This window comes from Anabrus simplex, chromosome 10 (assembly GCF_040414725.1).
Source record: "Anabrus simplex isolate iqAnaSimp1 chromosome 10, ASM4041472v1, whole genome shotgun sequence".
Taxonomy (NCBI): domain Eukaryota; kingdom Metazoa; phylum Arthropoda; class Insecta; order Orthoptera; family Tettigoniidae; genus Anabrus; species Anabrus simplex.
The window spans coordinates 20,107,617-20,123,270 of NC_090274.1; the positions used below are offsets into that span (position 1 = coordinate 20,107,617).

The 15,654-nt window shown below is 39.0% G+C and overlaps 1 protein-coding gene across 1 annotated transcript in view; it reads left to right on the forward strand.

The window, feature by feature from the left end:
- The window catches only part of dom (domino), a 485,316-nt gene that overhangs the window by 353,206 nt on the left and 116,456 nt on the right, over nucleotides 1-15,654 (forward strand). Inside the window, exons 29-30 of the mRNA XM_067154429.2 lie at nucleotides 535-771; nucleotides 3,034-3,255. Coding sequence (XP_067010530.2) covers nucleotides 535-771; nucleotides 3,034-3,255 — 459 coding nt within the window. The remainder of the gene's footprint in view (nucleotides 1-534; nucleotides 772-3,033; nucleotides 3,256-15,654) is intronic.

The following is a 15,654-nucleotide window of genomic DNA, read 5'->3' on the forward strand; positions in this document are numbered from 1 at the left end:
CACGGAGCCTGTGAAATTTCAACACTTCACAATCTACTCAGCCTGTCGTGGTATAAGAATATTTTATGGTTTAACGTGAGGTTTCCCTCCCAAAAATCTTGAGAAATGTGTGATAATGTGGTACATTCATGGTGCAGTGAAAGTTGACTGGTTTGAAAGGGAAATAGAGTATTCTATTTCAATGTTGTATATCTAATTATTTATTTCCTTTGGAGGGGAGGAATATATTTTTCTATTTTAGTATATTTATTTTTGCCTTAGTCTGTCTTACATTTCAAGTCTGTTTCTTATATTTCTTTCTGTTTTGTAAGATTGCTGTATACATTTCTTTTCCCCTTCTCCAACCACCAGGTACTCTTGTTATGTGAGAAATCCTGGTTTTTATTTGTGGGGAATATTAATCTCTTATTTAAACACACAGGTTGAAGTAAATAAACCTAGTGTATCCTGTCTAAGAGAACACACATATATAGGTATTATTTTGCTTTCATCATCAGGAAGGCTCGTTTAATAATCTGTATTGTTCTCTTTTAGCTCCCACCATCTCCTGCGGAGGATAAGGCTGCTCTTGGTGCATTAGAATCTGCATTAGCTGCAGCTGAAGATGAGTCTGATGTGCAGGCAGCTAAGACAGCAAAGGCAGAAGCAGCTGCTGACTTAGCGGAGTTTGATGAAAACATTCCTCTCGAAGAAGGAGAAAATGGTACTGCTGTTTCTGCTGAACCAGAAATAAGCAAAGCTGAACTGGAAGTAGAAAATCTAGTAAAACAAGTAAGTTGTTGCTTTGTAATGTTTTCTTATCTATTCCTACATACACACTTTTTGGAAGTGTGATACCACAGTGACATTGTTAAATATATGGCTCAGTCTAAAAACAGGTGATTCACAAAAAAAAATTTGTTAATCTTTTCAACTAACCTATCTTCACAGTTGGCCAGTCCTATATAGAAAGAAGTTATACTGCAATATTGGTGACTTACGGTCAATACTAGAATCTGAATGCTTGGCAAAATGCCCTCTCTTCCTCTCCTCTCGCCTCTCCATCCTCTCTCTCTCTCTCTCTTCTCTCTCTCTCTTCTCTCTCTCTCTCTCTCTCTCTCTCTCTCTCTCTCTCAGCATAGTGCCATATATAATAGCATAATCAGAGAAAATTTCGTACAAAGAAATTGCTCTAGTCCAATCAACCTATTCAATAATATTCTTACTTTGTATTTGCCAGCCATTGCTGACTTTTGAAAACACTTGGTGCTAATTGGTGTGTGTGGTGGTGTTTTTAACAAACACGCATAATGTTTTGTTCTATTTTATTATCTTCATATTCGAAATATACAGTTCTAATGTTCGCTGTCTAAAATTCTGTAATTCTTGCTTCGGTGTGCAACTCGACCTCAGCTCCTCCTCCCCTTCCTCGCTCTGTCATTGATATACTTCTTTGATGATGTCCTCATTGTGGAGCTGTTGCTGCAGATCCTCCAGTGTTAGCAGAATGCACTTACCCTTTGATGTTGGAAGCTGCTTATGTTTCTCAACATCAGTGGAGCCATTTAGTTGATGTCCCTTTATATGTTCGACCTGTCTGGGTCTTCCTCTTTTTCGTACCCTGGGTAGCTTTTTTGGCTACATGGCTTTCGTCCTGTTCGCCCACCTTCTCATACCGTCATCTTTTCACGCTGAGCCTTCTCCACGACTGTCACCTTCAAGTGTAATGTGCTTTTAATAGGCTGATTTTGGATATGTTCTTCCCTTAAAATTCCTACTGACATTCTCAGCATCTACATCTCATTTAAATACTACTTGTGGTGGTTATAGAATGTCTTGCATATATGGTGGGAATTAATTAAGGGATGTTCTACTATTCAACTCAGTGTATAAAACATGACATTTATTGAGCGAAAACCACTTTCGATTCCCTTGGAATCATCATAAGTTTGCGATAAATAAAAAATCAAAGGATCCTAACAACAATCAACATGAAAACTGCCTTAAATACATTTTCAATGGTTGCCATAAAATACATATGACCATAGAACATATTACTATTTACAAAAAGTTCTTGGAACAGGTCACAGGTAACTGCAGACACACATCACAAAAAAACACATTAATATTTACAGAAAGTTAATTGGATTTAGGTCTCAGATAATTGCAGTGCATTTGTACACTGTTGAACAGAGCTTTAGGAAAATGTGTAAAAACTTGGAGTTGTAGAATACTGTGAGGTTCGTATTTATTACAGTGGGTATAAAGGGCCTACGCAGTGGCCTCCACGGTATGTACTAGCCATGCGTCTTGGTAGGTGTGCTATTTACCAATTGATGAACCCAACTTAGCACACTGGGGCGAAACTCTGGCAACCAGGAAAGAGTTAGCTGGAAAATTTATAATGTCCAATAACGGAGAACTATATTGGTATTATAACTTTACTCATTCAGAACAAATATTTCAAATTCCGTGGTCCTGCGAGCATCCTAATTAAATCATGTTTAAAAAATCCTGCATTGTCCGTTCCTCGAAGATACGACTTCTCTCATCAAGCATCCAGAAATTTCAGTCCCATCAACGCTAAATCCTTGATCGAGTGTTTTTCAAGAAACGGTAACTCACCAAAGGACAGCTACGAATAACTTACATACCTTGGCATTAGCATCCTGTCATTGTGGTATTTAGCGCGAGTACTGTACTGCGAAAGCGATAGATGGTAAACTTTCATTTAACACACACACACACACACGTGTCCGCTGCTTTAGATACCACGATACACTAAAGTCATTGTTTTGAGCATCTCACCTACAGTATGTCTTGTATAGGATGGGCCAGCAGGCTTGGGGAGTGGGTATAATCTTGTTTCAAAGACCTTCCGCTCGCTTTGATGCTGGTTGGGGATATAATACGCTATATTTGTTGGATGACAATCCAGGAACTCCCTGGATAAGGGTTACTGACGAAGATATATGAAGTGAATTTCATCACTGCAGTTATTTCTTTCTCTTGTCTGGAGATATGTTGCTTAGTTCTCTCTTGTTCTTTTTTCAGTTGACTCCTGTGGAGCGGTATGCAATGCAGTTCATGGAGGAAATTGAAGGTGTTGCAGCTGCAGAACAACTGGCTGCTGCGGAGGCCCAGATAGAACAGCAGAAGCGGGAATGGGAACAGAACAGACTACAAGCTCTCAGGGACGAAGAGGAACGGCGTTCCAAACTTGAAGAAGATGACGAGGAGCTGCTGACATATTCTCGAGAGGATGCGCTAAACCAGGTTAATAGCAATACCAAAGGGAGAAGGGTATCAGGTGGCAGAGGTAGGAAGGGTAGAGGAGGAGGGAGACGGAATAGGATACAGGTGGTTGAAAAATCATCGGATAGTGATAGTGAAGATGAATCTCAATCTAGTGTTGACAGCGTGTCTTCAAAAGATCGGGATAGTGATAGTAAAGATGATGTATCAGACGAGGGTTCTAGTGTGGAATTAAGACCCCGGTTGAATGCTAAAACTAACACCACTGTTAACAATCATGTTATTTTGAAAGAAGACACTCCAAGGACGCGTTCAAGGGGTTCTGTTGCCATCAATCTTTGGACTCTTGATGTTAGCCCAATTTTACCCGGAATCAAACCCGTTGGTGGTCCATCAGTTCGTAATTCCACATCACATTCACGTGGTGGAAAGACCCTCTCAAATCGTAATAAATCTGGACGTGGAGTTCGTAATCCTTCACCACCACCTCCTCCAGAGAAGCCGCACATATCACCGAGGCGTATATCAACCGGCAGTGTTCCTAACATTCCTTTTAATTCTTCTTCCCCATACACCCCATATTCTAATCCCAATCTCGTTATCAGAACCCGAAGATCATCTGGGACACATGTTGTGGCCACCGAAAATGAAGTCAATGGGTCTCTGTGCAATGAGTCGTCTGAACTTTTCAGCCCAAAGAGGGGAGGTAGGATCGTAAGGGCAATACGTAGATCTGATTTTAGTATTGAAGGAAATGGACCTATTACTTGAGTCATAGTATTCAACTTGGCTTTATTATCAAGAACCAGTCTCATCTCGATGGGGATGAGGCAAACAGTAGTATTACTGTCTATCTGTTCCTTAAACTGGTGTAATACAGATAGTCTAAGCTAACAGGTTGCTGTTAGGCCAATGAAATATACAAGCAATGGGTAACTGATGCGACTGTCAAAATGTATAATGGTGTAAATATTTAGTAAATAATTTTTTTACTTCATTTTAATTTTAATAATGAATGAATTATTGTATATAGAAGACCGTCAAATTTTTCCACCCCAAGAGTAAATGCATCAAATCTAGGAAACTGATCACAAACCCAGTTATAATTTAATGTTATAAAAGGACTGTTCATTTTCTTCTTATTTTCTTCTATGAAATACATAATTTATGTGAGCAAGTGTGAGTGTGTGTTGGCATGAAAGAGGTTTTTCCCTACCATGTGGTCTTTGTGACTGTGTGGTTTTGTAAAAAATAATCAATAAAACAAATAGCTTGTGACATGTTGTCACGTATAAAATTATCTGTGAACTAGTTCTAAGTGAAAAGATAAATAAAGTGATTTGTTTGTTTCCTTGCTATGACCTGTGTTTTACTTATTTCTTGGTATGTTTCCAAGTGAACTTACGAAAGGTTGAGCTCTGTTTTGGTGTCAGGCTTTGCTCGGTGTGCTTGTGTATTACATATTCCTTGCATTGGCTGTCCAAATTAGTTTGGTATGGCATAGGCTTGTCATAATCTTAACCTCATAGTTTAGCATGTAAATGTGGAACGAAAAGGGTTTTTAAAAAAGAGAAATTTAAAAAAACCTGAAGAATTAGGGATATAGCTTTAGGGAGTGCACCACATTATGCATATTAAATACAGTGCAGAGATAGTGTATTGACTATCTACCAAGTGGCAAAAGTGAATGTAATGGCAGTAATTTCCCTCATGATTGAACGTTTGTGCCACTAATTGAAACTCTGTGCGAAAGCACGCGTTCATGTAAGACGATCCAGGGTTTTGACGCATTGTATTTTACAGAATTCCTATGCTATGTATTTTCTTGTGATTTAATTTTGAAGTGGGTATTATTTTACTGCCCTTTTAAAGTAATGCCTTGTTAAACTGTATAACTGCTTTAGGTTCATAAATTCTCTGAATAGAATAGACCTTATCTATGCCACTTATTGGCAGTCTTCAAAAGTAGTCTACATTCTTTTCTTATGATCATGTTATCAGTAATGGTAATGGTTCAGTTTTTATTTATGAATTAGTTCATTAGTGTTATATCAAGTTCTAGTTTTGTTGTTAAACATACATGAGAAATACTTTCATCAACTCTCTCTTAGCTGTAGATACCATTTATTTGCTTGCTGCATCCACTTGGTTAGAAATAGTGCGTACATTTGCGTTCAAAATTGTACCTTGCCTCTGGGAAGTGGGTGAATTATCATGCATTCAGAAACCCTGGAAAGGTTCTTCTCATACTTACCACTTTATGTACTGGATGTGGTATGTGCATTGTGGTATAAACTTTCCTTTAGCTTACAAGTATTAGTGCAGGATTTACTAGTACCTTTAGAGTGCACTAGCATGGAGGTGTTCATAGAATAATGGGAGAAAGTTACATGAAAGGCAGTACACCCAGGGACCTGGCTCATTCCCTAAACTTCATTGATAATGTTTGAGGCCACTTTCATTCAGAATTCCTTTAGGATCGTTCATTACATTCTAATTGTTAAGAGATTCCACCTGGGTGGAGGTGGGGGAGATTAGTGGCCATGTTTTGAACATTACGTGGCATATACATTAAAAACAGTAAAATTTGTGTGCTATTTACAGTGTACATTACTGATTGTCAGACATGGCTATGAAGGTCGTCTGATCTTTTACTTTGCAGATTGATTGGTCAATTCAACACTAATCTATTTGTAACAGGCTTAGGTTGTGAAGGAAGTTAATGGTTTTAACAAATAGGAGAGTAATACACAGGAGCTGACATGTCTCTTTCAATGTAGGATTGAGCTTTAGACTTTGTACCTTCGTAGTAGCAAGTTTAAAAAAATAAATCAGTTTTCACATGAAGCTGTAAGCTCTGGTTTATTTACATTATTGACTCACAAAGATCATATTTCTACGTAATGAGAGATGTTGGCTTCACATGTACAAAAAAGTATTTCAAGAGACCCAAGTAGTTAATATTAGACTCTTGTTTTACTTGATAACTAAGAAAATTTTACTCTCATTTTTAAAATAGTGTAAACTTGCAACTGTATTTGAATGCTCAGGATAGGACCACAGGAATTTTCAATGATTTCATGCCACTAACAAGATAAGGATCTTCATATACCACACACTTTTCTATTGTTGCTGGATTAATTATCTGCTGGGTAAATTATCTGATTACACATCCAATATTTATACATCTGTTTTTATTAGCATTTACTTAGAAATGTAAACTCTCTTAAACCTGGCTGGAACTTGAAGTTTTTGGGTGGGGGGACTAGTCTGTAAAGCTGAGTTGTGAAGTAATTTTGGCATTCCTTTTCCTCACTGGGCCAGATGTACTATTCATGCTGTGATGTAATTACTCAGCAGCTTGCTTACTGTCGACAACAAATGAGATGAGACTTTAGTGGAAGCTACATTTTACTTTGGCCTGAGCTAAGAGGCTAAGGCAGAAACGCTCCATCAAGAAGGAACTCCTATGAGTGAATGAAACCCCTTTCTGAATTAAAAATTGACCACACGTTCTGCTTCTTACTTCAAGGATTTATTTACTTGAGAGTGAAGCTATACAAATGTTAACATAATTGTGTAAAGTAATGGAATATTACAAAGGAACAATGAAATAATTGCACATAAATCAGACATCTCTAAGGGAATAAAATTAAATGATCTTTGCACAGAATCAGGCAACAGCCAATGCATTTTCTTCAGCCTTCATTAACTCTGCATCACGGCGTGAATTAAGACAAAGTGGGTATTGGCATAGGTGAACCATTGTCAGTTCTTCTCCAGTCTCATCGTGTTAGTTCTTTGGAATGGCCACAAGGTTGTCCCTGGATTTACCAACACCTGATCATAGTCTGTTCAATGATAATAGTATGTCATTTAATGGATAAAAACTCTTGATAAATAAAGATAATTAGAAGGCCAAAAAAAAATCTCTAATTTTCTTACTAAATAATCTGAATAAACCAGTATTATTCCAGCAACCTAGGAAATTGTGTTTTTCATTTGGCAGGTCTTGTTTAAATGGATTGTGACAAATCAATTAACAACTGTCCATTTTTACCATTTGATCATTATGTGTAAACTACTGGAGATTGTATTGAGGATTCTTATGAACTGCACCTGAAAATCTAACTTATGTTCCTGGGACAAGATAGTCCAGTAGTATTGGTAACTTTTGCGGCATGAAATGGACTTGGTTTTTCTTAAAGTTCAGATTATCCAAAGAGAAAATGCGGTAGGGTGCGGGAACTGTACTATTTTCAGTAATTCAATAAATTGGGAGAACTTTGGTTGTACATGGGTTGAAATGTAATTGCTTGCATTCACGAGTGCATGAGACACACCTGGAAAAGTTAAAACACCGTTCATATTGGGAATGCCACGTAACTGTAATGTTCTCTTCAATTAGTACAATTTCTAACAGATTAATTATTTCTATTATTTTCTTTATTGGCACTGAAGGGAGAGAGGTTTTCTTGAAACTGATTTGTGTATACTGTCTTAAAGGGGTGGGAAATATTGAATGAAAAGCTAATATTTGGTTTAAGTGTTCTCCCCTTACTTTGTGATTAATCATTCAGAGAGAATGTTACTGTCCTTGTACCTTTATGAAAGTGGCACCAAAACTCTGCCTTTGCCATTCCAAACTTGGAGACTACCAAAGATAATAAGCATGCACAGCGAGCAAGAAAATCACTGAGGGAAAAATGGTTTGCCTGCTATTCACTCAGTCATTTTCATGCAGATCATGGTCCAGTATTCAATGTCTTCTCTCTGAGATCAGATACTGGGTGTAAACCAAGGCACCAGAGTCTCTGAATATGTTGGATGTATTTTTGGTAGCACAGAACTTAACCACAGCACCTGAGCTTCCTTTCCTTGCAACCAGTTTCATCTTACACACCACACAGCACAGGTATTGTCCATAACCTGGTCACCAGTCTGTTCGTAATATAGGTTTGTAGTCTTAATAATTTTATGGCTCCTTGTAATTGTTACCTTTACCTAAAAGGCTATTTTTGCCAGAATAAATTTTAGAATTGAAGGCAAAAGAATAATTGCTTACTATGTGTCGTGGAACATATTTTTAATAAATTCTATCACATAGTGTTTGCGTCCTAAATTCATGCTAGTCATGTTTGATGACTAAAGACATGAAAATATTGCAAATGCGATAAAAATGAACTAGTATTTCTTTTGCAAACTTTTTAACTTTTTCTTGTATCTCATCATGGTGGAACCCTTTAAGAAGGGTTCTGTTATTGAGAATTAATATCAGTGGATATAACGGCCTTAAATATGTTTTCAGCAAAATATGAGCAACTGCGAACAACGCATAATCATTTATTATTGAAATTAGAGAAATAAATTCGTACTGTTTTTTGTTCTTTATGTACAACATGGCTGAAAACATAATCATCAAGACAGATTATATTCTCTTAAACTGAGCATGTGCAGTATTGATCTTTGCTAAGGTCTGATACAGACCACATAGACGGGAGACTTTAACTCCAATAGCCTTGCTGTCTGACATAAATGCTCTGGTAGAAAGTTTGCAGGAGTGAAATATATTTATGTATAGAAAACCGGCAGAGAGTAGCAACTTACAGTGTTAAGACAAGTGTGGGTAGACTACATGCAAAAGTTAGACATGGATCCAAATTTTTCAACTGCAGCCTTCATCAGTGGAGTGGTCATTGTTGGCAAGTAAGTGTTGTATGAGGTAAAGGGAATGGGGAGACAGACAAGAGAATAGAAAAAAGGAGCAGTTATCTAATATTGAGGCTGGGTGCTTTGCTAATGTTCAATGTCAGAATCTCTTAAGGGCATGACGGAAAAGTTGGGGGTGGGGTAAAAAGGACTTCTAAGTAAGAAACTATCATCGAACGTGGTATGGAAGCTACTGCAGTGGCTGCATGTTTATTTGGTTAGTGTGTGTGTAGTTAAACCAATGTAGAAAGCTGGGCAGAATCTGCATTAAAGCTAGTAGGTGGCATTGGATCAGGTGCAGTTATGACCTGAAGGTGGTGCTAGGTATATGTAGACAGTAGTTCTAACAGTGGCCAGGGAAAGCCAGAGTGGGAGTGAAAAGGTTTTTGATGTTACACGAGTGCCTGATTGTGACCGTGGGGCTTTTTGGAAAAAAGATTGTGTGTGCAGGCTGAGGATGACGGGATGATTGAATGGTAGTTTTAAAATGTGAGTGATTTTTTTTGCAGACCAGGTGCCTGTTCCACGAACGAACTTTGCACTTTTCAGTTCAGATTTTGTTCCACCATCACTTTTCAGATTTAGCTTGCGAAGTGAAGAGTTATGAATCTTTTCACTTTTCAAGCCTGTTATGTTCCTTTATGTTCCTCCATTGGTACAGAGATGGTAAGTGCAAAGAAATGAAGTGAAAAGTTTTCATAAATCTTGCAAAGAGATGATTCCCTTTTCATCTGTTAATTAAGTATGTACACTACTTTCTCGGCGTAGAATATTATTTAGTGATATAAACATGTTACGATGTGAGCTTTTATTAGCATCAAGTGAGGACAGTGATGAAGAATACAATAAGAGAACGTACAAAAACTAGATTCGTTTTCATAACCTTACTCCGACGGATTTTCGCGAGTGAGTTCGTTTTACCCCAACACAGGCTGACTACATTCTTGAAATGATCAGTCATTTATTGAAACATGCAACAAAATGAAGTCAACTCCTTTCGAAAAAGAACAAATACTTATATGCATACATTGGTTAGTAAATGGTGCCCAGCTGCACGGTGTAGCAGCAATGCGTAGGACATCAGAATCAATTATTTGCAGAACTGTTATCAAAGTCGTAGATGTTATAGTAAATGTAATATTTCCTAACAGTAGGTTGGCCTGGTAATCCACATAATATAGCGACAAGATTTCTAATGAAGGGTGAATTTCCTTCTGCGTGTAGATGTGTTGACGGTATTCTCGTTAACATTGATGTGTGTCATCATTTGAGCGGTTATCTTTAAAGTTGTCAAAAAGGATGTCACGTTCCTCCTTGACAACTTCCAGTACAGCCAGCTTTTTGTAATACTAACCTTACTTAAATGGTACCACAATTATACCGTCAAGATTGCCGCGAAAAGTAAAGCATTACAGTCATAGAGTATTAGGCATATACATTTTGCTCATGGAATAAACTCGATCAGATCACTCTTTCACAAAGACTTTTCACTTTGCGAAGAAATTGAAAAGTACAACCTAGATCATGGTGGAACAGAAAAAATTGAAGAAGAATTGAAAAGTGCAAAGTTTTGAAAAAGTTGCAAAGTTCGTTCGTGGAACAGGCTCCAGAATGATAGGTGGTTATGAAGTGTAGGGGGTTATTTTGTGTATGGAGTCGGGGGACAGAGTTTATGCCTCGAAAGAACTGGCAGTGAAGCTGTTGGATGGGATAACCTCTCCTGGTAAAGACTTTACCTTCGGTTGTCATTGAAGGAGGCATGGGCTTTAGGAGTTGAACCAATTTGCCCCGGATAGAAAGGCTAAATATTAGATCTCGTTTTGTGTAATATGGGTGAAAACTGTTGAAATAGAGATACTGCTGCAGGTGGGTAGGCGTGGCATTTTCAGAAGTGTTGATTATGCCATTCTGCGGGTGGAAAGTCGGCGAATTGGGGGAATCTGCCTAGTGAAATGGACGCAGTAATTTGAGTTGAGATGGTGGAGGAATGAGTGAAGTAGTCTTGTTTCATTGTTCCTCGGAAGAATGGTATACCATCAATGAACCTCTGCCAGACGTGGGGCTGGAGAAGTTCAGTAATGCGGAAATCCTCCTCGAGTTTTCCTATGAAGAGCTTGGCATACGATGGGGCCATATTCTTCCCTATAGTTGTGCCGCGAATCTGGTTGAATAATTACCCTGTGAACTTTAAAAAGTTGTGGGTTAGGATATATTCAGGGTTATTCACCTAAGATGTTACACGGAAATAACGTCTAAACAGTTAAGGATATCGGTATTCTGTTTTCATATCCGTAAATGATAGGGGCTTGTAAAATAATGTGCTACTAATTCTCATGGGATGATTAATAACGAAGATATTGATACTAACTCGAAATTTTTAAATGGAATGGCACAAGTTCATACAGCTGCCTAAAAATTCAATTGCGTACAAGTTCAAATATGTAGGTATTTTCAAAATCAGACAGTTACTTTTTGAGATATCAATAAAAACCGCATTTGGGCTTTTGCATGCCCCAACAGACAATGGGTGGTCGGCCAAGGGCGTATTGGCACGCAAGCTGTTTCCTGGCATTGATTCCAGCCCCAGAACAGACACCAGGCATGTACTGTAAATTATCGTACACATAATGTGATGTAGCGTACCGTATCCTGGGTTTGCAACATTATTCTATGACTGGCGAACACACAACGGGGAAGGAAGATTCCATTTTTGTTTTGTTTCAAATCCATGTGTAACAGGTTGCGCTCAGTTTGGCGCTTTTCCCCCACGGATGGGAATGGGAAGGATTGGGAAAGGACGTCGGCCGTGGCCTCTTTCAAAGGTACGAATGTATTTATTTTATTCCTTATTCCTGTCATGAGTTTACCTGTCATACACACTTTGCAGACTCATCACATGTGTACGATATGCTTACATGCCTGGTATCCATTCTGTGGTTGAAATCACACCCAGGAAACTGCTTGCGCGTCAATATGTCCTTCCCTGACTGCACGCCCTCTGATGCAGCATGCAAAACCGCGCATGCTGTTCTTTCTGATATCTCAAAAGGTAACTATCAGATTTTGAAAATACTTACATATTTGAACTTGTACGCAGTTGAACTTTTTGGCCAGCTGTATGAATTTGTGCAGTTTCATTCAAAAATATGGAGTTAGTATCAATATCTCGGTTATTAATCCTCCCATGAGAATATGTAGCACATTATTTTACAAGCCCCTGGGTATCATCTACAAATGTGAAAACACAATGCTGATATCTTTAATGGTTTAGAAGTTATTTCCGTGTATCACCTTAGGTGAATAACCCTGTATATACATCGTGAGGTAGATGAGGAAGTAAGTCCAGGGCATTGGGTTGTTAGGTGTTGAACGATTCAATGGTTGGAGGGATGTTGGTTTATAGCAAAGAGACGTCAGTAGAAATTACGGGACCAGCTAAATTATAATTCCGGTCGTGTGCAGAGAGCGTATAAATCTTTTGAGGGAAAATTCCATCTCTACAATACTAGGATAGAATTTGAAAGTCATGCTAGAATAGGGTTATCTGGAACATGAATATATAAAAACCAGCATGTCGAAGGTCAGAACAGCTAAAAACAAACAGAGATTCCAGAGTGTTGATTGTAAAGTACTCTGATGAGAAGAAGTGGAAATACTTTGTTATAAATTAAGGTAGGACAAGCTGGTGTAAGAGAAAGAAATCTATGCCAATAAAAGAAAGGAACATCTGGATCAAATGTCGGTAGAGTTTAAATTGTGTTTGCGCAACGGGAAGATTTTAGGATAAGTAATGACTTGAGAAGATTCAAGAGAAGAGGCTGGCAAGTTGGAGTGTCAGTAAATATGAACAGAGACAAGGAAGAGGAGGTTCTAAGTGGATATCAAATGAACGAGGGAAATGCGTGGGAATGTATGATAGGATATGAAAAACCTACCCTACCTACAACAGATCTCTTACATGCTTTCAAACTCTCCATATTACGAGCTCATACTCTCTGCTTTCCCGCCTGCCATACGACACCCTGTTCTCGCTTTCTGCTACCAGCCTTCCTTAAACCTCATCAAACTAATACTCTTGCAAAAGACTGCCCTAATGCACCACCACCTCTCTTGTCTTCTCTCATTCATTAAAATTCACGTCTCATCTTGGCTGAAAACTTTAACACCAATTTCCACCAAAATTTGCAAGGCCAACCATGATCTTTTCCAGCATGCTACATAACACTTCCATAAACTTGGCATCGAGCGCCAGAACAGTCCACTCGAACCACCAGCTGAATTTCCCATCAGACCACAGCGGTCCACAGGGGACGCTGAGTAAGCCCCGAACCTCTTGTTTCCTAGAGACCAGAGGACCACTGCAAAATGGAAATATCTTAAGCTATGGACCACTGTGGTCTGTAGAAAGTTCGGTATGTCTGGGGTGGGGGTAGGGATGTTGTGAAGTACAATATTCATCACCATTTTATTAAGTGTTTTGTTCATCAAGTATTACATACATGACTCAAAACATGAAATGGAAAAAGTTTTTTTTTTTTCCCGTAACAATATTCAAGGGACCACCTTAATCGTGTCATAAATTTTCTTGCAGGGTAGCGGTATGCGAAAAATTCCTCACATTTGTAGGAAATACTTTTGTTCAGATATTTTTGGGTCATTTGTGCTTCAACACATCTGAATGAAAATATTTCCTATAAATGTGAAGGAAATTCACCCGGACTGCTGGTCCCAGCAAGACATTCTTACGACAGGACATTGGCTGTCCCTAGGGACTTGTACGAATATTGTAAGGAAAAAGCTATATTTTTCATTCCATTTATGTGTATTTATATTTTAGCCCATAGTTTTCTACATTTGAGAAAAAGCAGTCTAATAATAATTTAGTGTGGCTATTTCTAGCCGAGTGCAGCCCTTGTAAGGCAGACCCTCCGATGAGGGTGGGCAACAGTCTAATAAAATGGTTTTAAGAAATTCGTCTGTTGATCAACGTGTTAAAACACTTTGTATGGGAACTCTTAAAGCAGATATCTCCCGTCCCACACCCAGCATATGTACCATTTGTTCATCAGCGAACTAACTCCCATCTTTTAAGCCCAACTCTATCCCTGGCAGGTCTCTTCACTCTACCTTAGCCAGCCGCATAAATTTCCAATCTTCCCTAACCTCTTCCACCATGGACACACTCAAAATATCTTTGTCAGAAACCCAGACTGATTGTGCAACCCATACTGTTCTGAATCTCGCGTCTCTCACACCCACACCGACTACGAAACATCTGTCCTGTCCTGATATCTTAGTTTCTGCCCCTGTAAAAAATTTGCTCCATTTCTAATTCTTGGAGCTGCTCACTCTTGCGTAAGGGAACTCCACTGTGATTTTCATCACTAAGTGATATCGAGCCATTATTAACTCACTTTACAAGCCCATCTAATACTAACCTTAACACCTACCCCTTCAGGCAGTTAATTTCCTCCTACCCAGCTTAGCTGGCTCCTAATTCCTAGCCTCTCTGCCTACCCAACACAACCTGACTATGCACAAATTCCATACTCGTGACGGGACAGCGAGACAACCTGGACATCATCCTTCCCGTCGACATAGTGTCCACAACAGCTGTCATAAATCGCCAAGATTATGATCACAAGGCCTTACAACAACTCTTGACATGACCACGTCTCCCTCAATCGAAGACCCCACACATGATCAGAATTCTAACTTAGCCACTCACATCAAACTCTGTCGATCACATGAGGGCCCTTCTCGATTTTTCCATCAGTCTCCTCATCCCAAACCAGGCCTGTATTCCGAAGTTCCACATGATTTATGGCCAACAATTCATGTCGCCCTGTCGTTTCTACACAAGATTTTTTCATGGAACCCATTTCAGCACTGGTTCACATCTTCAACGCTTTGTGCATTCTGTTGACTTACATTCATGACATGGGTCATTTTGTAGAACATCTTGCCACTCTTCCTGAACCCCTCCCCCACAGACTCTCTTCTAGTTTCTATTGATGTCACTTCGCTATACACGATTATCCTTCAGGCCATTGAGTTCTTGAATACTTAATAACCCTGCACTGCATCTACTTCCTCGCACAGTATATCCCAACCTACAACTATGCAACTTCCAAGGGGTAATTATTTCAGCATATTCACAGCACCAGGGTGGACCCATCCTATGCCACCCTGTGCGTAGGAAACTCCAGAACGATTTCCTCGACACTGAAGCTCTCCAGCCCTAATCTAGTAGAGGTTAAATGATGATGCACGTTTCTTCTGTGGAACCATGAAGCAAGCCTACTCGACTCTACCTCACCTTCAGACTCTTTCCCTCCCGGACATAACTGCTGTAAGACTTATTTGCATATTCCTCCAAAAGCAGCATTACCATTAACAAGTCTTACCCCATACAAGGTCATCCTGGCTGCACCTCATCCAAAATCATCTACTTGCTTCAGTCCAAACTCAGCCCATCTTTCTACATTTGCTTAACTACCAACACTAGCCAAGGAAATATGCAGCCTCTGAAGTACCCATTAAACCCTTAATATGGGCCTACCTGTCCGCATTCACACCCAACACAATCAAACCATATTTGATGATAGTTTTACAGTGAAAGTCCTTGTTACATATACACCCAACTTCCACCCTCTCGCTCTTAGAGATTTTGAAATTTAACATCAACTGGTGATCAGGTCTTGAGAAGCA